This window comes from Manacus vitellinus, unplaced genomic scaffold, assembly GCF_001715985.3.
Source record: "Manacus vitellinus isolate BGI_N305 unplaced genomic scaffold, ASM171598v3 scaffold_2_pilon, whole genome shotgun sequence".
Taxonomy (NCBI): domain Eukaryota; kingdom Metazoa; phylum Chordata; class Aves; order Passeriformes; family Pipridae; genus Manacus; species Manacus vitellinus.
In genome coordinates this window covers 15,241,913-15,265,599 of record NW_021940208.1, presented here as the reverse complement: position 1 = coordinate 15,265,599, position 23,687 = coordinate 15,241,913, and the positions used below count along the sequence as shown (strand labels likewise).

General features: G+C 40.7%; 1 protein-coding gene across 7 annotated transcripts in view; it reads left to right on the top strand.

Annotated features, from left to right (window-relative positions):
- SPATA13 (spermatogenesis associated 13) overlaps positions 1–23,687 on the top strand; it is a 58,141-nt gene that overhangs the window by 18,570 nt on the left and 15,884 nt on the right. For 3 of the 7 annotated variants that reach the window (XR_001920497.3, XM_018071315.3, XM_018071313.3), the window contains exons 3-7: positions 9,408–9,770; positions 13,261–13,405; positions 21,579–21,715; positions 22,164–22,343; positions 23,412–23,597. Coding sequence is in view for 6 of the 7 variants with exons in the window: in XM_018071315.3 (XP_017926804.2) it covers positions 9,408–9,770; positions 13,261–13,405; positions 21,579–21,715; positions 22,164–22,343; positions 23,412–23,597 (1,011 nt within the window). In the remaining variant the exon portion in view is untranslated. Of the gene's footprint in view, positions 1–7,253; positions 7,415–9,407; positions 9,771–13,260; positions 13,406–18,052; positions 18,154–18,946; positions 19,176–21,578; positions 21,716–22,163; positions 22,344–23,411; positions 23,598–23,687 lie in introns of those variants that run through there. The other 4 variants (XM_018071317.2, XM_018071316.3, XM_018071319.2 and 1 more) reach the window with 4 other exon arrangements.

The window sequence follows — 23,687 nt, the reverse complement described above, 5'->3', positions numbered from 1 at the left end:
TTTGTTCTTGCCATACAAAACTCACTGGTCCCGACTAATCCACATCATGAAGTCCCCAAGTGCTCAGCTGTTGTCATAGTTGGGCTGGTCTGTCCTGTACAGGTCTCTGGGCTCTGAATACTGAGCACTGAGGACTTAACCTGGGGGACAGCTTATGGAGGGGAAGAGGAAGAAGAACTGTATGAGTGCAAATATGGAGAGGACTTAACTCTGTCCTCACTGTTCATCCTCCCTATTTCTTGCTTCAGAAAGTGTCCTCACAGTCAAGGACCAAAGGGTGGTGGCTAGATGTAGTTACTTTCAATACCCACACGGAGCAAGCAGCAGTGGGGAGCTGAGGATGATCATCTTCAGTACCTGCCTCAAGTTCCTGAGTGCTGGGAATAAGCAAACTTCTGGGAGCTAGCTGCTTTCAGCTCTCTGAACTCTTCCCTTTGGATTTATTCACCTCTGGTTCATCCACATGCAGTTTAGAGTGTGGCTTAATCAACTTAATGTGTATAACTGAAAATGTGATAAACTGTGAAGGATAATTAGGTAAAGTAAATTAGTGGGGATAACTTTTTGAACTGGGTTTACTCCTAAGGGGCTTGTGATTTGGAGTGAGGACTCACCACTCCAATGACGCTCTGGTCTTGCTGGCTACAGGGCCTGGGGACAGAGCAGCAGAGCCCCGTAACAGGCTCTCAACAGCATCTCACAGCAAACTGAGGTTTCAGTTAGACCAAGTGACATTGGATTTGCACTAAACTCTGAGCTGCTCTGCACAAGTCAGGATGTGTTCACACAATGTCCCCACAGTCACTCAAAGAGCGACTTCCAGAAGCACTTGCCCAGAGCTAAACCATAAACCACTGAGAATTGCTACAAACCCAAATTGCAGAATCCGTCACTGAAATAATGCAGAAGGGAACCCTCAAAGGACACGAATAGCTTCCTATTGCAGCAAAAGCTCTTTCAACTTGCAGCAGCAGAGCTGTCTGCCATTCAGTATAGCCTGTAATCATTTGTTGCTGTATCCGCTCTTGGGAAGAAGAACAAGGCAGTCATGACAGTCATCTGAATTCTGGATCAGGTTATATTTTAGACCAAGTAACTCTGCACTGCTGAATAAAATTGGCCATTCCCGAAAACTGTAGGAAAGTACAGGAGTTACTGTCATCCCTGCAAAAATGTTTCTGGATGCTGGGAGAGCTCAGATGGACTCCACTGCAGTTAGCTGCTCTCTTTTCTTACTGGATTTGTGCACCTCTGCCTTTCCAGAGTGTCTATATTTTACTCTGCTGTAGCTGTCCTCTGGCATCTTAGTAGTACCCATTTGTTGCACGCCCTGGGATCAGGTGTAGTAATAGTAACCCAGAAAGCTGAATGGCACTTCTGGCCATGTGATTTGTTTTTTTACATTGAGCAGGGTGTTGAGTTGTCAGCACTGAATATCTGTCTCAATTCTAGGTGGCCGAGATGTCCAAATTGAGCAGAGGCAGCTGTAGAGTTTCCTCTGAGCCACCTCTGTTTCCCCTTTCTGGCATCTGGAGGCTGCTGTGCTGCTTGTGGTACTGGGATGCCATGGCAGGGTGGGAGGCAGGCCAGGTGCTGGGGGGAACCGAGCACAGCAGCTCAGGCACAGCAGCCTCGCCCCTTCTGCATGCTCTAGGAGATAATAGTTTGCAGACATAGAGTTGCTCCACGCCATTGAAGCTCCATGAGCTGGAGTTTGTGACTGCTGCTGAGACCTGCCCATGGCAGGGCTTGGGCTTGGGTGAGGATGATAAGGCTTTGCTCTGGAAGGGTGGAGGGAGTAAGGAACCAGAGGACTTCAGTCTGGAGAGACACTGAAGAGATACAGAGGCCTATGGCTTTTTAGGTTTTGCTTTGTTAGCATAAAGTTCCAGTTTCAACCTGTGGTTATCATCTGGCTTTTGAGGTTCGTCCGTGATTATTACAAAAGTAGCCTGGAAAAAGTTGCTTGTTTTGCCAAATAAAAGGAAATTTTTTTTTAGACCTGTTACTTGATCTGGGCTTTTCTGAGTCAATTTAGAAAATATTTAGGGATTTCTTTAGGGATTGCTGATGCCTATACATCCTCTGAAAGAGGCAGAGGATAGGAATACTCTATACATTACATGCTTGCTATTCCAGTTGAGATACTGAAGTAAAGAAGGGGCAGTATAAGAGTGTCACCCAGCCATCCTGAAGTATCAGTCACCAAAAAACTCATGGTGACTATTTAATGGAAATAGTTTTCTGGTTTTAGCACGCTTGCATTTTTATATGACTGATGAGGTTATTTCTGCAAAGCAAATACATTTTCCTGCAGACTCGTCCCCTCTGCCAGTTGGAAATATGTTAGCTGGTTTGGTTTTGGAAATGAGTGAGAGGAGAGGACGAAGGAAATCCTTGAGGCTGAAGAAAAGATTTGAGAGTCACGAGATCTGCTTGTCATTTCCAGTTCAGCCCTATGCTTCCTCTGTGACTTACGTGATTTAACTGCTTTGCATCTGCTCCTTATCTGTGAACCATGGATATTACAAAGGTGAACTTGCTAACCTTGGTAAGGCATATTGCTGAGAGGGAAAGCTTTTATGCTTTATTGTTGATTATGATAAACAGGCTTTCAAACCTGCATTAAAAGGCCTTAGAACATAGATGGCTAAATTTTGTTTGGAGTTGTATCTATATAGACTGATCTTTAAATACAGTTTTATAGGTGTATTTGTTAGTTAGAACACCACAATTGCTTTGGTGTCAGCAAATCCCAAGAGGAGAATTATATAAATTTTTTCCCAGTTTTGAAAACTTCCAAACTGAGTGTTTTACCACAGCAGTTTGTGTTGCTAAGAAGGGTTGATTTCACCATGTCACAAAGCACAGCAATATAATTTTCCTTTATTACAATGCATAATGTTTCCTGCACCCATTCTAGAAGCTCACACTGGTATCGTGCAGCAGTATTCCTTTAGGGAGTATCCCTCAGAAGCAGTGCTCTGCAAATTTTTAAACTGTGGATCCACACAATTTTTTTTGGGGGGGAGAAGGGGGAAAGAAAAGGCAGATTATCCTCCAAGCAGCTAAAACTTTTGTTAGATGTTGAATATGATGGTATTACTTTGATTTCTTCTGCTTTGCTTGTGTAATTGCATTACACAAGGTGTAATTGCATTTGTTCTTGAGCAGGTTTTTCTTTGCAGTTGTTTCATGGATTGTATTTTCTTGTCTTGCTATTCAATATAGTTGAATAGCACTATATTCTAGGGATAGATAATCAATGCATTTATATGGGGTGTTCTCAGAGGCTGATTAAAAAGGAAAGATGCTAGTGGCAGAGGAAGTGGAGGGATGTAAAGAGAAAGAATATAGTGCATGTTGCATTTAGGAAGGAATAGATGGAAATTTTCTTCTAGCAAGTGAGTTGGACTGGTTTAATAATTCTGGTTTGTTTGTGATCAAAGATGCAGTCACTGAAGGTATGCTTTCTTCTACAGTAAAAGCAATCATTTCCATGGTAACTATTGCTGTGATTGTATCACTGTTGGAAATTGTCAGCCTATTGGATCAATAGGGGATCACTGAGCGCTTGTAACACTTTAGGATATTTTTATAAAATCCAGAAAGAAAACAATAAATAAATTTTCTCTAGGAACAATAAATAAATTTTCTCTGTATTTATCTGGAGTCTCATAACCTCTGTGTCTCTTCCATAGTTTGCAAAAAAAAAAAAAAATTGGTCATGTCCATGAAACATAAAGAAAGCTTTTGATCTCATTTAGTAGTGATGAGGAACTTCAACTAATGCTCCCCCACTGTTATTTAGCAAGAAGTGCAAAGGTTGCCTTTTATCATGTATGTGGGTGGAGACCTGTTGTCCAGACTTATACTCTAAGTGAATGTGGTAAAATAATTTATGGCCACTAGGTCATGATCACTTAGTCGATTTTATTTTTGGTGGCTTGTATGAACCAAAAAATAAATTCTGAGATTACTACTGAGTTCCTAACGTTTGGTACTTCCTGTGTTATACAGAAATAATAGCTATTTAATAGTCAACAATTATAATATGTTATATAGCTCTCATTATATAGCTGTAGTATAAGAAATTTGTACATTTTTATGTAGGCCCCTAAATGTACACAGAAATGTATACACTTGATCAAAATACAAAGATACCTACTTGACATACACAAGTACTGTGATGCTTTTAAGCCTTGACATTTACAGAAGAACGTGACTGATTATCCCTCATAAGTTTTCACTGAGAATATGTAGTAACTTGTTCTGAGACTTCTCAGCCCACTCAGGTTTTCTTTGTAACTTATTTTCAGCCAGAATCATCATCTGTTTAATTTATCACACCTTTTCACAAATTGCCTTTGGAAATGAATATGCATTTCTTGTAGAGTCATTATTAGATTTTGATTATCTCCTTTCTCTGGATGAGAAATAGGCAGCTGTAGGTAGCAAAACTGCATTTCAGCCAGGCAGCTCAAATATAAACAGATATCAAACCAGGAAGTATTGCAATTTATTGTGCAGCTAAGGAAAAATAAAGGCATAAGAGGGTCCAGGATGCTCTTTCCCCTGGAGACCAACAAGGCTGGGGGTCCTTGTCCAAGAGGCACCTACGTGTGACTTCTCAGCAGATTATGAGATAGGGAAAAACTTTAACGAGATATGCATCCTCTTACACCTCCATGCTTGTCTATATGTGCATGTTATGAAATATTAATTGTTCAACATTTAGAACATAAAAATAAAATTTAAAAAATCCAAATAGTTAACTGTAGGGGTTGAAATGCAAATCAGTGGGCAGGAAGTCTCATCAATGTACACAGGCATCAACACATTTATAGAATGGTGATTTTAATTAGGGAGTTTATTGACATAAACACATTAAAAAGAATTACCCAGGCCTTTTTTCCTTTGCTGTCATGGTGTCAGGCCTCACAAGCATGCCAACAACAGCAAGCTGATCAGCAGCAGGCTGATTGGGTCAGACTTCTAGTTTGGCCTTTCTCTGCAGCAGAGAGCATGGTCGGGTGTAGGATGAAGGGTTATTCATGGTCGGTGTAACTGCTCCAGCAGAAGTCCTGCCATACGATTTCAGGTACTGGCAATTTTATGCCTTATCACTGATAAAAGTTGCATCCACAGAAGCACCCGTTTATCAGTACTGTATGGATCAGGTCTCGTGCTCCTTGGGCAGGACTCCTTCTGAAGGCAATTTTGGGTGCTGAATTTATCAAAAGTACACAGTAGTCTGAGTAAGAATTGGAGAACCTGGCTCCAAAAAGTAAGCTAAGATTTCAGTGATTAAACACCTGATGCTGATGTTGCTTACCTTGGTATTAATGAGTACAGAGAATGCCAACAGCAGTCGTGCCATTAAATGGAACAGGGTTGTACCAGTGCCAGGTTGAGTGAGATCATGATCAAGTTGTTGAAGCTGTTGTGCCTGGATTGGGAAATCAATCTGGGCCCAGCAACAGGAGACATTTGGTCTGGCTGGGCTCAGATTCTGCGGTGTAGTTGTCTGCCTGGGAGCAACCTGGGAAAGCTTCCACTGTACCCTCTTGTGTGGTCAGGGGATCCTGAGGAACACACCATTAACAGCACACCTGAAAGTGGCACCTGAAGTTGAGCTCAACTAAAATTAGCTGTCAAGTGCAGTGAGAGGCAGGTATCAGAGAGCTGTGCACAGCTGGAAAGCACCTTGTGGGAAAGCTGCACATTGTCAGAGCAGGAAATGAGGACCAAGTAGGGCTCCCACAGCATTGGGGATCACAACTGTAGTACCATCTACGTCTACCTGTGATCCAGCTTGGCACCTGATTCCTGCCTGTAGTGCTGCCTGCCTGATCCAGTCTGCAGGCTTGGCTGATGCTCTTGTCTGGGGGCTCAACTAGATTGCCAAAACATAAAAGACCCAGCTCTGCTGAAGATGCCCTGACCGGTTCCCCCTCATCCCCAGGGACTGCTTCTGGATGGCCCAGGGCTCCTATAGGTCCGGTGACATACTGCATGAGGCACAGCACATGGAGATATTTTAGATTGCTTAGGACATTTGAAATGGCCTTGGGTGCCTATGTTGAGGCAACAAAATTTCATCCCAGATTTTTACAGGCTATGATGACAGCTCTAACATCTAGCTAATGTACAGACACCTCCATTGCATAATCAAAATTTAGATGTGGGAATCTGGACCTGAATCCTACCCTAAGGGAACAATAACAAATAAAAACGTTAGTCTGACTCAAAGTAAATGTTCATTTTAAATGGTTGTATTTGTAAATATGCTGCTGTCAGGAAAAAGAAAAACAATTGAAATACAATAATTTAACTAATTCGCTATTGTAGGAACTTAGTTGTCCAGATAAATTAATTCATTTGCATCAGTATAAATAAACAGAGCTGTTTATGTTTGCAGTCTCAGAAGAAACCTAACTGAGGATGCAGCCTACAAAACAAGATTAATAATCTTGATTGCTAGCATTGGTGATCCTGTGCTGTTGCTAGACTAGCAGGCATAAATTTCAGAAAATCCAGTGTGGATTCAGTTTAGCCCTTAACTTCTCAGAAATCTCGAAATGCCTTGAAATTTTTGACTAGCACTTATAATGCATGAGCAAGTGCATGAGATTTTGATTTTCATCCTATATGAAGTGCCACTGTGTAACCTACACGTCTGTAGATGTTACCAGTAGAAATTGTATAACATCAATCTGATTTCACCAATTCATCAGGAGAAGGTAATCTGAGGTCAGTGGTGTTGCATCAGTATAAAGCCAGTCACAGGTGTAATGAAATTGTTTCCTCAGAATTTTTTCATTGATGTCAAGAGTCACACTTATGCTTAAGTGACTGTAGTACTGGAGCCTATGAGTTGTGTGCTGGATATTTTATTCCTAGTAGTAAGTAGTCACTTGATCAGGTCCTGCTTGAGTTGGTCACTTAGAGGAATGTGAGATTATCAATCTGGTTTCCTCTGATTTTTGCAATGAGAGTATTATGTTTTCTGTTTTATTAGGATTCTTCAGTTCAGTGTGTAGATCTAAGCCTAAAAACACACATCCTTCAGCATTGCTTATTGTACAGCATAGATTAATCTGGCTGTCGTTTGGATCCCTACTCTGGAGGTGGAGTGCTGCAGAAGGAGAACAGTCCTCTCTTTGCAAATGTTATTGCTCAAGATAAGGGTGTAAATAGCAGATTAGAAGATGACGTGTAACATGTCCTTCCCTCAGTCTAAAAGTACAGGATCATGGGATGAACTTTGCCTGACTGGTTATGCAGAGAGTGTGCTCACATTTGTTGCTCTTATGGACGAGACTTTGCGAAACAAAAACACAAAATGACTCTTATGAACTCCTTTCTCAGTCACTGCATATGTAGAGACCCTTTACCTGTGTCTGATTCTGAGGTAAGAACCTTATTTAACTTGTGATTTTGCTATTCAGACCTTGGAGGGGCTGTGTTTAAGGGACAGCTTTGCTGGAGCTGTGTCAGTGCACTAGTCAGAGAGTGACTCTATTGAATTGATTATACTATTAAAACTGACCCTGTGCTAAAATCTGTAGAGAAGCTGAAGCATGCTTGAGTGACAGGTGTCATGCCATAGAAATCAAAATTTATGTAAGTGCTCTATTTAGAATAAATTCCATGCTGTAAGTGAAATAATTGAATGTAGAGCAATGTATGACATTGATCATTTTTCATACCTTAATTGCAGTAATCATGTTAAAATATTGACTATTTAATAACTCTGCTTACTGGTTGAAGTGCTTTCATACTATGAAATTTGTCTTAAGCTATCTTTCAAACAAAGAGCAACATCTGCCTGCTCTATCAGGTGACCTTCTAAAAAAGGCTTGTTAGAGTTGTACTGGCCCAGCAGAAAACAGCAAGTAGAGAAGAAGGTGACAGAAGATAAGTCTTCTGTCACAGGCTTCTTTGTAAAAGGCTGTTTCTGGGCTGCGTGTTTGCTTTGAATATGCAATATCTGAAATGCCTTCATCTGGTCTGAAACAGATGAAAAAAATGCAGCCAGAGATAAGCAAAGTGATGCCTCTCGGTTTTGGAATATTTATTAGCTTTCAGTTTCTTTTCTATTCTTTATAAAGGAGTCAGGAAAAGCTAAGGAAATACCCAGAAACTGGAAATTTGAAGGAAAAGTGAACATAAATTTTAATGTGCAGAATTTTTTTCTGAAAACCTTCAGGGGTTTTGCTAGAAAAATTCACAACAGTATTACTTTACATGCATTAAAATGTTCCCTCAACAAGTATTTCAGCTGAGATTATTTTATTTCCAAACTTGTAGTACCAGTGCAATTATGATACTTGTGACTCATCCTGTGAGCCAGATATGCTGTTAAATAGGAACAACATGCTCATTTTCCAAGCTTCCTTTCTAAAACCATCAGTTTTTCCTGTATTTGTGTTATAATATATCTCTGATCCTAGTCTGTATGACTTTAACCTCCTAGAGCATAGAGGAAGTTAGCTTCTCCCTTCCAAACTGTATGAATTTGCTCACCCAATTCATTCATGGCTGCAGAGTCTCTAGATCTGACCCAAGTGGGAGTGTGGGAGGAGGGAGTGCGACTGCCCGGTTTGTTATTGGTTACAGTTACATGGGATCTGCAAGCAGTCAAACTGCAGCCTTACTGTTTATTTTCATCACTGATCAGATGTGAAAGAGAGGAGTATCATAGAACGGGGTGGGTTGGAAGGGACCTTAAAGCCCATCTAGATCTCACCCCCCTACCATGGGCAGAGGCACCTTCTACTAGAACAGGCTGCTGAATATCAAGGCCATCCAGCTTGGCCTTCAACACTGCCAGAGCTGGGACATCCACAACTACTCTGGTCAGCCAGTTCCAGTGCCTCACCACCCTCATGGTCAAGAATTTCTTCATATATCTGATCTAAACCCAACCTCTTTCAGTTTAAAATTGTTACCCCTTGTCCTGTCACTACAAGCCTTGGTAAGAAGTCTAGAAACACAGTATGTTGGCTGAATTATTTTTACTGCTGTTATCTGTAACATCCTACTTTTGTACCAGGAACAAGTCCTGTGAGTGCAGAGCTATCTTTCTAGGATATCATTCTGTGAATTCAGTGTTTATGATAGGACCTGTCTGTACTTCTGAGGTAATAGGTGAGTTTTTAGTGTTAGTAGTCTCGTGTACCAAAGAAGTGCTGATGGTTGGGTGTTTACCTTACTCATCACAAGCATCATGATGTCTTTCCTTTGTAAAGTTATCTCTTCCTGAATTGTCAGTTGCACTTGTTGTGTTTATGGTAACTCTTTCTGTTTTAGCAATGTTAAGTTGATCTGCCATATGAAAAACTCGCAAATTATTAACCGTCAGAAAATTCTGTGGCTTATTTGACTTGTTCACATTTAAAAAGGTTGTTTCTGATGACCACTGGAAGAGATCCACATCCCAGGATGAAGAAAAGGCAGACTCACAAAAGGTCACGCCCAGGAGATGGGGCTCTGGAAAAAGATCTCGGCCCAGACCTCTCTCAGACTATGGCCAAATGTCGATCAGAAGTTTCTCTATACCAGAAGATGCAGTTGTGGTGGAATCTCAGAAGACAGACTGCATGGATGGAGAAAGTCAGCCAGGACTGTCATCCGTTGGGTCTGTGGTCCAAAGCAACACAGTAGGCTACCACAGAGGGCGAAAAAGAAGACCCATCTCCATAATAGGTGGGGTCAATTTCTATGGAAACGGTCCAGTAGGAGAGAGAGAAGGTCTGCTGACACAAGTAAGACAAACAGATGTGCTCTGCAAACTGCAGAAGACTCTTTCACTTCCTTGTCTATCTTCAGCCTAGAAAATAGAATGGATTCTTCCTTCTCTTCCTTCCCTTTTGTCAAGCTGACACCGTGTACTTACAATACTGCTTTCCTGGTCACTAACTACTTTGTCTTCTTGATAGAAAACAATACAGCATGGAATAAACCTGATACTGACTTCGGGATAATCTTTTCTGTATTGTAAATTAACCTGATTTCTTTCTTGGAATGGTCATTATGTCTCACATTAGTATATAAGGGCTCATTTGTGTGTAACACAGTTGTGTGTTTAGTTTTCTTAAAGAGTGTTGGGCCTGAGGAACAGAGGACTACAATCAAATATGGTAATAACACATTATTTATTGATCCTTTCACATTATCCAAAAGCAGGTCTGTTCAAAACCTGTGGCATTAGCAGTGGTGTTCAAAATCTTGGTATTGGCATGACAAGGATACTTAAAACTAATGAAGACATTGCTTGAGAAAATTGGTAATAAATTTAGAAATTAATGAAAGAAAGAATCTAAGAAGACTGACAATATGAATAAAATGTCTGGTTATATACTACTAAATTGACTAGATGGAACAAAGGTAAAAAAGCAGTAAGAAAGCCTGTAAGAAAGCAGTGTGTACTTGAGTAGTTCCTGTATACTTATTTGCCATCTCTGTTGGCTTAAATAAACAAGTGAGAAATTGGGAACTTCTGAAAGGTAGAATTTACTCCTTTTTCCCTAGAGTAGTTCTGAGCAGGTACAATGTGTAGAGGAATTTACTGTTGTGTTGGTAGTGGTGGCCTCGTCTTGCACTTGCTTGCAGAGCTTCAGGCTCATGGGCTTTTGTAAGACTGCACTGGTCAGGCGTTCCTTTCCAGGAAAACTGGAGGACTTCTGCCTAAAGTGATTGTGAAGCTGATAAAGCAACAGAAAAAAGGAATAATATTTACATCCTCAAAAAATGTGATTCTGGTGGTTATTAATGGAGTTTGAGTTCTCTTAATCTTTCTTATGCCGCTTGATCTCCTACTGGGAAGTTTAGTGGTACTAAAGTGCTGAAACAGTGGCAGGATTTTCAGTCTCCTGTGAAAAGCAATTTGTAACATGAACTTTGTAATTGTATATTACACGTTTTTTCTTTATAATTCCCTGATGAAAAAAATGCATCTTGATCAAAACCTCAAGTGAAGCCAATGAACCTTTTACCCAGGCAAAGGCTTTAGTTTCAAACCCTATATCACTGGGATATTTCAAAATTCATTTTATTGCTTAACTTGGAGAAAAGAGAAAAAATGTTGTTATAAATTCTAGGCCATCTTACTCAAGGATAATAGATAGATTTCAAGGGATAGTAAATACTGGCAGCTCAAATAATCCTTGCTTGTGGAAGTGAATTAACACTCTCCAGGCCCTTCATTTGCTGGTGAAAGCAGATTGATCTCATTTCAAACCTTGTTCACATCAGCTTAATAAAGAAGGAACATGCATCAAGCTATCAACTATTTGAGTTGACTCCTTTCCATGCTCTGATGCTGCCACAAGGGCTTGACTGGGGTTAAATGAGCACATTGGTGGATCACTGTGGTCAAGACCAAAATTTTGGAGTATTCCCAACAAGGGCACATTATTAAGCCAAATGATGGCCTTTCTAGGACCTCCACTGAATAACAGCACATCCTTGTCTCTCTGGGATTTGGACTGAGGCCTTACAAGAAAATTTTAGTTGCCCAAAAATAAACAGCTTTTTTGCTTAATCAGCCGGTTATTTGCATATAGTAATTGCCATCACTTCTATTAGCTGTTTGATGCAACATATTGGACTTACTCTTTATGGTGTAGGATCCTGGTATATTGCTAAAGCACTTAGGAAAAGAGGTTAAAAGATGAAATTGTAGTTAAATTATATTCAACACACATTGAGGTTTTGGCAGTCATTTTAGAAAGTAAATTTGTAGCTAGAATGTAAAAAAGCACTAATGAAGCAGGAATACATACGCTAGAAGTATTTTATCTGGGATTTTCAAAGACTGCTCTTCACACTGGTGATTTTTTTTCTAAAAAGCTTTGAAAACCCACAGGAATATTTGGAAAGAGCAATGCTATTTCCTTCTATGTTGTATTTTGTTTTGGTCTGACAGCTTAGGTGTGAGAAAACATTTTCAAACAATACTAAATCATTGGTTTCACAACAGAGTGTCAAGAGATAGTTCATTAAAAATCCATCCCTTATGTTTCAGATTACTTGATAGAAGGGCCTATGAGCAGCAACCACTAAATGAGAAGAGAGGATGTTTCTCTGAAGTTTATGTGCTGAAGCCTGGCTGTTTAATGTTGAATGCTGATGCAAGGTCATTCAGCCTGGCTATTGTGGAGTTGTTCAGGGACAACATAAAATCAGTCTCAGTTTGCAAATAAAACAAGGTTTTAGGTTCTCTAATCATAATTAAGCAAATTAATGATTTATCTAAAGAAAATGGCTTTGAGATAAAGCAACAGTACCTCTAGTATTACCTCTTTTTTATGAGACTCCTGGGAACTCAAAGCAGAGGAACATGTAGACAATTATTATTGTCTTGTACAATATGTTTCTTTTACTTACAAGCAGTACATTTATTAGAAGAAAGCAAATGTCCCAGGAAATGAACACAACTTCCAGATATAGCGTGGTCATTCTTTCTCCTTGGCTTTCCCTTGAGATGTGTGTTTGCAATGCCAGCTGGCATTGCACAGGCTCTTCTCAGAGCAGTTAGAACCCAGAGCGTTTGGGCGTAAAGTCATCACAGAATCATGGAATGGTCTGTGTTGGAAAGGACCTTTAAAGGTCACCTAGACCCCCGTAGAGCAGGGACATCTTCAACTAGATCAGTTTACTCAGAATTTGTAGCCTGATTTCAATGTTTTCAGGGATGGGGCATCTACCAGTTCTGTGGGAAATCTGTTCCAGTGTTTTACCAACCTCATGATAAAAAGCTTTTTCATTATATCTTATCTAAATTGACCTTTCTTCAGTTTAAACATACTTCTCCTTGTCCTATCACTATGTGCCCTAGTAAGAAGTCCCTCTCCAGTTTTCTCTTCTCGTAGCCCCTTTAGGTACTGAAAGGCCACAGTGAGATCTCCCTAGAACCTTCTCTTCTCCAGGCTGAACAACCCCAGCTCTCTCAGCCTGTTTTCATAGGAGAGGTGCTCCAGCCCTCTGACTGTCTTCAAAAAAGAGTGAAAATTATAGAACATGTCTAATCATTACAGAAGACTAAGTAACAGAGAACTGTAATGTAATAAAACATGTTATGTGATGCTGGTGGATATGGTATGTAGTGTTTAAGCAATGTCACTTCAACACAGTTGATTTTACTGGTTTTAATTACCTGGACTATCTGAAGAAAGCTTACTCCCTACCTGAGTTTTGCTCAGTTGGACTTGCTGGTATCTTTACTAATATTGGATTTTCCTGTTTTCTCTGTAGCCTGTAACACGGCCACCTGTTCCAGCACACCAGGTGCCCCCATACAAAGCTGTTTCAGCCAGGTTCCGGCCACTCACCTTTTCTCAAAGTACTCCCATTGGCCTGGACCGGGTTGGACGGAGGCGGCAGATGAGAACATCTGATGGTAAGATGAGAAAGTATTTAACTTTGTAGATCTCAAAGTCATACCCCAGGCCAAGCAGGAATTAGAATATGGTATGGAACACGAAAGGGTGCAAACCAACTCAGTGACAAAGTAGTACCCAGCTAAATTTCTTTGTTTTGCGAGTTTCTTATTCATAGCTGTTGTGCTCATGTAAAACTTGTTTGTCACATCTGCCGTTTGACACTGCTGTGGTTTATTGTTCTGTATCACTTACACTCCTGTATTTTCCACTCTCTATTTGCATCCTTGCCTGAAGATAACAGAGAGTGAAGGAAGTGAGGTCTAATATGCTTGAGTTTATGCCTGAATCCTAGCCACACCGCACATGTACTTTTAATTTTCTGATTGCCATGCACTCAGCTTAACTACTTAGATAGGCAAGCCTTAAATAAGTAGCCCAACCAGGGCTCTGCTACATGAAGGACAGGTTCTTGGAGAACATTGCCTTTTTGGAAGCATTGCCTTTTATCAGACTCTGTACTCTCTGTATTTTTACTGTAATTGTTTACTCTTAGCATGCAGTGCTATCTGGAGTTAATAGAAAGTCCTGTCTAGTATTAATGGAACATTTCTTCACAGGTGGGACCGGAAGACTCTGGGTTAATACCACTTGTGTTCTTTCAGACCACTGTGAGCACAATCGGAATAGTTATTCATGTTTCACTGGCAAGGTTTGGAAATAAAAGCGATATTTTCACTTTATATCCTTCAGTGTTAATAATGACCAAAACACTGCTGGGAACCTTCTCCCTGAATCTTTTGAATCATGGCCTTGCCATGATTGAAGTAGGAAACTTAACAAATAGCATTTTCAGTGCTTCTTTATTATAATTACACATATGTTTACAAGTCAGTATGTGGCTTCTATGGTTCTAAGGTAAGTTTATATGCAATGATGTCCAAATCCTGCTCAAAAAATACCTCAACAACAAATTAATTTATGTAAGAACATGCTAAAACTGCGTTTTTCTGTCTTGAACATGACAGTTTTCTTCAGAAACAGACTTGAGACTTTCTAACTACAGCAATGAGATACTGTATATGTACTGTATCAGTATTTACCTTTTAATTTATATTGTAGTAACATATTGGAAACTACTTTAAAATCTATGTCTGGATTGTGTTCTTGCTCTATGCATCTTAGTATACTTAATGATCCAGATCAGACATCGAGGTAAATTAGACATCTAATGCTGCAACCCTTGCTGAGATTATGTGGTATCTCAGTCCATGATTCCAGAAGGATCATTCACAGAATGACAAGTCTAGCCGTAAGCTAGTCTGGAAAAAAAAGAGGATCTTTTATTATCACAGAGTAGGAATTATTTTTCTATTTTTAGTTATACTTTCCAATTCATGTTTGGAAACCTCATGAAATAATATTAGTTACCTAGACAACTGCTTAAAAGCAATATTTTTCCAGGTATTTGGCTTCTGAATAACTGATCTGCTAAACATAAGCTTCAGGATGACAAATACACAAACCAAGAGTTCTGCCACTTTTCAAGGCAATGAAGCCAAAGCAATATTGGGTGTGACTTTTATGAGTCCTTACAAACGTAGAAGTGGAGCAGGAAAAGCTTCTGAAATCAAAACTCTGAAAGCAAGGAGGGAATATCATGGACTTCACAGTTTGAAAGCAGTTGCAAAGATCTGTTAAGTAGCTCCAGCAGAAAATAGTAAAGTGACCAGTGTCATACATTCTGATCTCTTTCCTTTTTTCTCTTAAATCACAAGGCATTTCCTTGTCTTTGAACATGTGAGAGTTTTTTGTTTGCTCATGCACAGTGAAATTCGATAGTACAAAAGCCCTTTATTATAGAAAGTAATTCTAAACCCAAGCACTGAAAAACCAGTGGTATCTTATTTTAGTTACTAGCTAAAGCCTAATGCATTGTACGTCTTCCTTTTATAACAATAGGATATAGAAGTAAAATTTTTGAAAAACGGCAGTTAGAAGACAGTGAAATATCGTCTGTAGGAAGCAGAATAATAATCAGACAACACATAAGGGAAAATTCACTTGAGACTTATTTTGCTACTCTTACTCTTAAAGGGTTACAAGTTTTAAATTATATTAAAGAGGTTGCCTAATTTTCACAGTAGAGCAATTTTTATAATTATCTTAAAACCCCATCTTTTTTGCATATTTTTGTGGGGAACTTGAATTTTGCTAAATTGTTTGGTAAACTCCTTTAGATAGGCTCAACTCTGAGTAAGTAGGGTGCGATTCAGCTCAAGTTTGTCACCTAAATTTAGTCTAAAGGCAGGTACCTACATAAGAGTTAAACTTTAGTACACCTGTTACAGGCAGTAGAGGACTAATGCTTGATTAAGTTACCCATCCCAAGGTCCAGTGCTGTGTGGGGTACCTGAGCATCTGCCTGCAGTTGGCAGATACAACAGAGGACCTATGAGAGACCTATTTCTTTCTCCAATGGCAGCTGGAGGCAAGCAGGGTACCCAGAATACTTAAAATGGTGCTAAGTAGCTATGTTTAAATGACTGATCTGAGGCCCTTGTCATTGCAGTCAATTAAGGTTAAAGTAGAATTGCCTTGGATGAGGTGAATTGCTCTCAGCTCTTTTAATTGTGACCAGATGATTTAGATGGTTCATTTGAATGTGGATGCCAGCATTTAGATAAATAAATTTACGTCTTTACTTTCAGTAGTATCCATTTGTCTACAGTGTTAAATAACAGTCAGATTTTCCCCAGTTCAATCAAAGTTGAGTAACTGAGTGTGTTTCAGCCTGTATGGAGCACAGCTCAGGGACAACTCAGGAGAGTGGTCAGTTTTCTTAAGAAAAGAGCTCATGAGTGGAGTCAGATGTTCAGTATCTTCACAAATAATGTGGGAAGAGTAGTATAAAGTGAAATGGTAATTCTTGCTGGTGTGCTAAATTGTTCACAGAAGTAAAAGCCAGACACAAGGCATTGTACTGGTGGCAATGTTGATAAAGACAAGGTAGTGCACATGGAGGAGGAACCAGAGCCTAGTGTGCTTGCAGAAGAAGGGACTCTGATTTGGGTATTGCCATTCAGGAAAAGATCTTGCAATCCTAACAGACATTTTAAAGTGTTAGTGCAGTGCACAGTAACAATCAAAACAGTAAATAAAAGGGCAGGATTTTGTAGGAAGGAAATAGAGAACAAAATAGAAAGCCCAATTGTGCAACTGGTGTGTGTGTGTGGGGGGGGCATCTCACCTTTCCTTTCCATCCCAAAAGGCATTTTTTACAGGGGGTGATAAAGAGAAAGGCAAAAGGACAAGAAAACCGACCCAGTGTCTCTGGGAGGAGTGATTAACGCAGCTAGGGCTCTGCAACATGGAGAAAAGGACAGTAGGAGAATAAAAGTTTGTTTTGCATAGAAAAAATGAACAGATAATATTTTTTCCAATAATGTAAGAACTAAAGGGCACCAAATGAAATCACTAGAGAGCAAGTTCAAAATAAAATATAGTTTTCATACTCTAAACTTTGAAACTAATTGCTACACATGGTATTTCACATCCCAACAGTTTGCAAAAATTCAGAAAGTGATTTGAAAAATTCAGTACATTAGACACAAAGGTACCATTTCTGCTCCAGGAGGGATCTGACTCTGATCTGCAGATAGGTGGAATTTAGAAAAGTACATCAGAAAAATACCATTGCATGCCTCATCTATTTTTACGTTCTTCCCTGGACATCTGCTACTGACTGCTGTCAGAGCAGTGGTTGGGGGTTACCTGTGGTCTGCCCCAGGGTGGTGGGTTCTGTGATACTAGAGGATATCTAGAATTGGATTTTTTTGAGTCAGGTAAACTAGCTTTTACATTTAGTATTTTAGTATATGCTACCCAGAGCCTTTTCAGAGTGCCCTGTGCAGTGGGTAAGCCAGCTCAGCGTGGATTTGGATGAGGCCACTGTGGACTAGACAAACCTGCCAACACCTAACCCCAGATGAGTACTTTTGTGGTCATTCAGTTTGTGGTTGCACAGTAGCTAGATGTGCCTGTGCAATGGAGGGAGAGCAGACGCCACTCCATCCTAGCAGCATCCCACGGAGGCATTAGGTTAGTCATTGGACAAAAATGCACAGTCCATTCTGTTCTGCAAAAATCAAACCAAAAGACTGCTTTTCAGAGGTTGTTTTTAATGTATCTTCTAAAAGAGCTGTATGGGGTTTGATCTGGTTTTCCTGTAGCAGTTCAACTGTTTTTCCCTGGAGGATAGGCGTTTGATATGGCAGAGAGCTTGTGCTCTGGTTGGTTGAAAGCATGAAGCCTTCACTTGCAGGTCCCAGGATCATCAGCACTTCAGTGTCACTTCTGTTTGCTGGGTTGCTTTGTTTTAGTGGTTTGTGCCAAGAAAAATGCACAGGTTTGTGCCAAGTGTATGAATATTTTATAATATCCAGTAGCTTATTTTTACTGTGCTATCCAACAAGAGTCCTTGCAGAAAGAAATAATACGGAAGTTTGGGAGATTCAGAAGAGAATTCCTGTCAGTCTCTCATGCAGTGAAGCACAGACAGGATTTTTGCAGGAAGATGGCATTAATATTGCAGGGCCATATTTGACCTTTCCTCCTCTGTCTGAGGCAGTGCTGGGGGAAACCATGTGATGTCAGTGGGTGTTGAGAAGTCACTGTGTGCAGAAATGCCTCCAGGGTTTTGTGAACACATCCCTGGAGGAGACAGTCCCTAGTCACAGGACAGGCTCAGCTGACCAACAGTTTGCAGGTAAAGAAGAAGCCTTAAGGATTAAGGAGCTTTCCAAACTGTAAGCACAGTGCTGTGTACAAGCATAGGTTGCAGCAGGCTTTGTGCTCTGCTGATGGCAGCAGCTCTTGCTTTTGCTTTCAGTGCATGGACTGATCCAGCTTCACTGCAGGATGATACAAACGTAAAGGTGGGGATTGCTGGCCTGTGGTGAATGAATGAGATTGTGCTCTGGCCGGGTCAGACCCAGAGAAAGCTGAATGGTTTGAGTGCTTTCCTGCTTTATTCCCTGTTTCATGAACCAGCTGAATTAAGTTTGTAGTTTCAGTGAGGAAATGTCTCTAGCCTCCCCTATTTTTCCTGAGAGCAGTCTGCTGCAGCCTTTACACTTGCGCTGCTTGTGCCTGTGAAGCAAGAGAAGTTTTAATAGCTGTGCAAAAAATACCTTAATTGTTTACTTCTGCTGGAATTTTAACTGGTATATTATGACAAAGATAAACCGATACTCCAAACAGTGTTGTAATACAGGGAACTCCCAGCTCCCACCCAGATCTCTCTCCCTTTGAATTGCAGTCATTTGAATATAGATCGAAATCGCATTTAGCTGCTTTAATAAAAAAAAAATGCACTCCTTGCCTTGCTGCGCTCACCATTTTCAGACACTGTGGGAGCGGTCTGGGCTGCTGCAGGCACAGCGTGGCCAGGGACAGGCAGCCAGGTTTTGTTTCTTTTCTGGAACTTCCTCCCTAAGGGCACCCCATGATGTCAGAGAGCCGGGAGCTGGGAGCCAGGCTGAGCGGCTGAGTGCAGCGCTGGCAGTTCCCAGTCAGGCTCTGGAGGCACTGCCAGGAGCTGAAGGCAGTGAACAGGCTGTTTCTCTGAGCTGGATGTAGCTCAGAGCCTTTTTTGATCCTCCACCAGCCCTTTAGGACTGAGAATCACCTGTTAGAGGTCAAACCTTTGCCTTGGGGTCCAGTCTGACAGAAGCATGGTAGCCAGGGGGGCAATGGCACGATTTTGGAGTCTGGAGAGCCTTCAGATGGGTACGTGTGAGTAGAACATGCTCTCTCTTGCTAATTTTTACAGTGTTTTTAGATTGAACTGATAAACAGTGGTAGTCAGGGGGCCTGATTCTGGTCACAGTTAACTCCGTGTCATCCATGGGAACCTGCAGCCTTACACTGCTGACAAAGCTGCTAGGAGATCTGAATCAGACCCAGGCTGTCGTTTAAGTTTTTTGCATCCCATTGGTGCAACTGGGAAAGCATACCCCTCCCTCTGATATTTCTGTCTGTAAACAATAGAGGAATAGATGCAGAGTGCAAGTGGCTGACTTCACTTGAGTCTAACTACAAAGTCAATATAAGCTTGTTGATTTGGTACACAATAACGAACAGTTATCGATCCTAAAATTGTAGTAATTTTTTGTCTGGAGCCAAATGAATTAGGTTATTTTGATGTGCTGCTGTTACTGGAACAAACCAACAGGCAGTACTGATAATATAGTATAAAGGATCACTAGGATTAATTGTTTTTTATGTTGCTTTATAAGATATATATTGATTTAATGAAATATTTGTTTTCAGATTTTGTTAACAAAGCAGTTTCAGTAAGTTTTGTAAGGTGTATTTTAAAAGTTTATCAGTGCTTGGATTTATGAATCTGTAGGGGAAAAAATTGTTTTTTAAAACAGGAATTCTGCATTCTCCCATTTTAGGCAGATTATACCATTAATGTGAATGTATATTTGAAATGCTGGGGAGTGGAACAGAATGGTCAAATAGGCATGTTCTGTTATATCAAGACTATGCCATATTTTTCTGCTTTTAATGGAAAGAAAAATCTTTCAAGTTTTTTGGTAAATCTGTGTGGTAATCTGCTTTGATTTCTATTGCAAGTTAATACTCAGATGACCAAAGATGCTAGTGATGGTATGAGTGCCCATAAGGAGGGAGTTGTAGTATTTCTCCCTATAACATAAATAGAGATGACAGCAGTGTGCCTATTGGTAGTAGATGTGTGGAGTAAAGCCAGGAGTCATCTCTTTGCAACTCTCATCCATCTGGAGCCCAGAGCTCAGCAGGCAGGCAGTACCCAGGTTTGAAGCAGGGTAGAGAAGAGGTAGTGTCAGGGCCCTGCTGCTCGGCCATGCTGCTTGGTGAGATTGGCAGTTTCAATAATTCTGCTTAAAGGTCAGGAGTAAGAGATGTTCTGTAGGCTGTGCAGCAACTTACCTGGGACACACTGACCTTTAGCAAAGGAGTCAGTGCTAGAAGCCCATTCTGAATTTTACTTGATTTTTTACTTTTTACTTTTTATTTTTAATGCATTTTTTGAGCACTGTATGATCTTCGGACTCTAGTTATTCACAGCTTGGACCTGCCATTGGAATAAATCTTTAGGGATAAATAAACAAGGACCAGAGAGTGCACCTAGGCACCAGTCCACTGGTCATGAACACTTCTTGATTGCCAGCTCATCCCGATGGATTTGAACATTATAGCCGTCTTTCAAAGGCAAACCCACGTGGACAGGGTCCAGCACTGAGCAGGATGGGCATCAGTCAGTCAGTGTGACTTGTTCCTGAGATCAGGCCCCAGTCCTCTTCATCTGCCAGTACAGAGATGATTGCTGAAAGGATCCGCCACCCAGTGGTGTACCCCAAATGGATTTTACAGTTTTATGCTGCATAGTGACAGTCACTTAAATGGTGTTTCTCTTGGTTTATGTGGTTGTGTAATAAGACAAAGCCCATCTTAGGCTTGGTCTCTATTTATATACAAAGCTGCCTCTTTGGTTAGAAAATCTGCAATTGTCAAACCAAGAATTTTTTTGTGATTTGAGGCAATTAGAACAAGTTTTCAATTGGGCAGTTACTCTGTGCTCAGTCCAGACTCCCTGTCACCTCAGGTCTTGGTGCTGCTAGAGCCTCCCTCGGCACTTGGGAGAGGTGGCAAGCAGCTGGCACAGAGCAGAGGCTGTGTATGGTGGGTGGGCACAGAGGTGTTGGGTCCTTATGTCCCTGCAGGGGATGTGATGGTGTGAGGGCACTCAGCCTGGGCATGACAGTGTCCCTGCTGACTGCTGGGGGCTGCTGGGGCTCTCTCACCTGCCACGTGGAAAACTGCATTGGGGCCTCCTTTCTCATACAGATAATTTGAGGTTTCCTCTGGGTAAAAAATAGTGAAGAATGGTTGTAGTTCTATTTTTTGCATACAAAAATTTCTCAGTTTTATCAGTTGCTAAATGAGAAAATTCTGAAAAAGAGTAAAAAGTATTTAATGATGGAAAAGTGGTTTTCCTGAGAGCTCTGCTGCCCTCCACTTCCGCTGTTATTGTTATATTCATGACAACAAAGGCAATTTCTCAGCAATTCCTCTTGCATTGTTGTTTTTCTTGGAATCGTAAAAATGATGAAGCAAACAGCTGTTGCACCTTTGTTTTAGCTGCTGCAGATGGTGGGACTGAATCTTCAGCCTTAGTGGATGACAATGGCAGTGAGGAAGATTACAGCTACGAGGAGCTCTGCCAAGCCGCTCCCAGGTACCTGCAGCCTGGAGGCGAACAGCTAGCAATTAATGAGGTAACGTCTGGGGCTTTGCACTGTGGAAATGATGGAGCAGGGGTGGGGCAGGGACAGGGATGGGGGATGCAGAGGGATGTCTTCCACAGGTCTGAGATTTTGTATTCATAAAAAATGCAATGGTAGTAGCCAGCATGGCGAAGAATGCAGCAGCCATGGTGACCTGTCTCTGGTGGGGCCCACGAGCAGATGACAAGGGAAGAGCACAGTGACTTGAACTTCACTGGGACTGTAACTCGTTACCCTACGTAACTGCTCTGGATCAGGATTCTAATTGTTCTCACTAATAAATACTTGCATAGATTTCTGAAAATACGGAATTTTAGTTTTATCCTGTAATAGGAGTAATCGTAGGTGCTGTAGTGAGGAATTTTTATATTTTTGTAATCTATGAAGTGTTCATAGTTTATCTTTTGTCCTTCACAATCTCATTTTTTTTCTATCTTAGCTGATAAGCGATGGCACTGTTGTCTATGCAGAGGCTCTCTGGGACCATGTCACTATGGATGATCAAGAGCTGGGCTTCAAAGCTGGAGATGTCATTAGAGTTCTAGAAGCTTCCAACAAAGATTGGTGGTGGGGAAGAAATGAGGACAAGGAAGCCTGGTTTCCAGCCAGCTTTGTCAGGGTGGGTAATTCTCTTGCTTTTGCACCATTACTGGATTCCTGTCAGAGTATGGCAATTGTCATGGCATTACATTTCAGAGAAGGACCCTGATGGTCAGCGTGTTTGTAGCTGAATGTCAGTGGTGTAACTCCTAAGGAGTTCACAAGGAAAAAACCAATACAGAATCACACCCCAAGATCCCTTAGCTCCTCTAACACTTTCTACTCTGTCGTCTTCCTTTGTGTGGTCCTTTTGTAACCCAAGGAATTTCTCAAGCAGAGATTACAGCAGCAGAAAGCTCAACCAGGAGCCATTACTATACAGAGACGACAAAACAGTTTTCATAAGGGTGTGGTGAAAGCTATGCTGCAGGGATTTTTTGGTAAAATAGGACTTCATTTATTATCACAACATTGCGTAGACATCTGGTTCACAGTCAGAACTCCCCAGTCAGAACTCATGCAGATTAATGACAGTTTAACTCTCAGATGGTATAAAATTGAAGTATGTTTTAGAAAGTAACTTGAACTACTTTTCGAGAGCCTGTGGTGAAGCTTGGGCCACATTGCATGACACACTACACAAAGTGCTAGAGGTGGTTCTTAATTTTGCTCTTCCTAGGTCTCCAGCCAACATGGGCAATAAAACAAAAGTCAAAAAAGGATGTGCTGTTATCCATATCGTACAGATGGGGAACTGGCGTGGAGGGAAACTATTTAAAAGTGGTTCAGTTGTCTGCTTTTGTAATTTTACCCATACACTAGCTTGACCAAAATAACACCTAAACTATTAGTAAGCATCAGAAATAGCCTTAAGCTTGAAAGTACATGGGCAACACAACATGGTATCTTTCAGAATCTATGAGTAGTAGAAAGCCATGTATTGAACCAGACAGAAATCTCAACACTTTGTTTGAATATGCAGTGGGCATGATGGGACAATTCCTATTATGGAACCCCCTCTTTAAGGTAAGATTGGGAACATTTCTGTAGCCAGTCTTCTCTTAATTGTAAGAAGTTAGTAACAGTTTTACCATATTTTGTAAAAGTTTCTGCTTTATTCTAATTCCTTTGTTTGTTCTGGCTGCAGCTGCGAGTTAATCAGGAAGAAGTGCCAGAAAATTGTAATAGTATCCAGGATGAAGAACAAGATGCAGATATTAGCAAGCATCGCCAGAAAATAGCTGAAAACAAGGATCAGATGAGAACCAATGTTATACAGGAAATTATGAACACAGAACAAGTCTATATCAAGCATCTCAAGGACATCTGTGAGGTACATGCTTTAACCTGAGGACATTCTGCTCACCTAATATGAACAAAACATATAAACTGAGAATCAGCGTGGTTTCTCATATCAGAATAT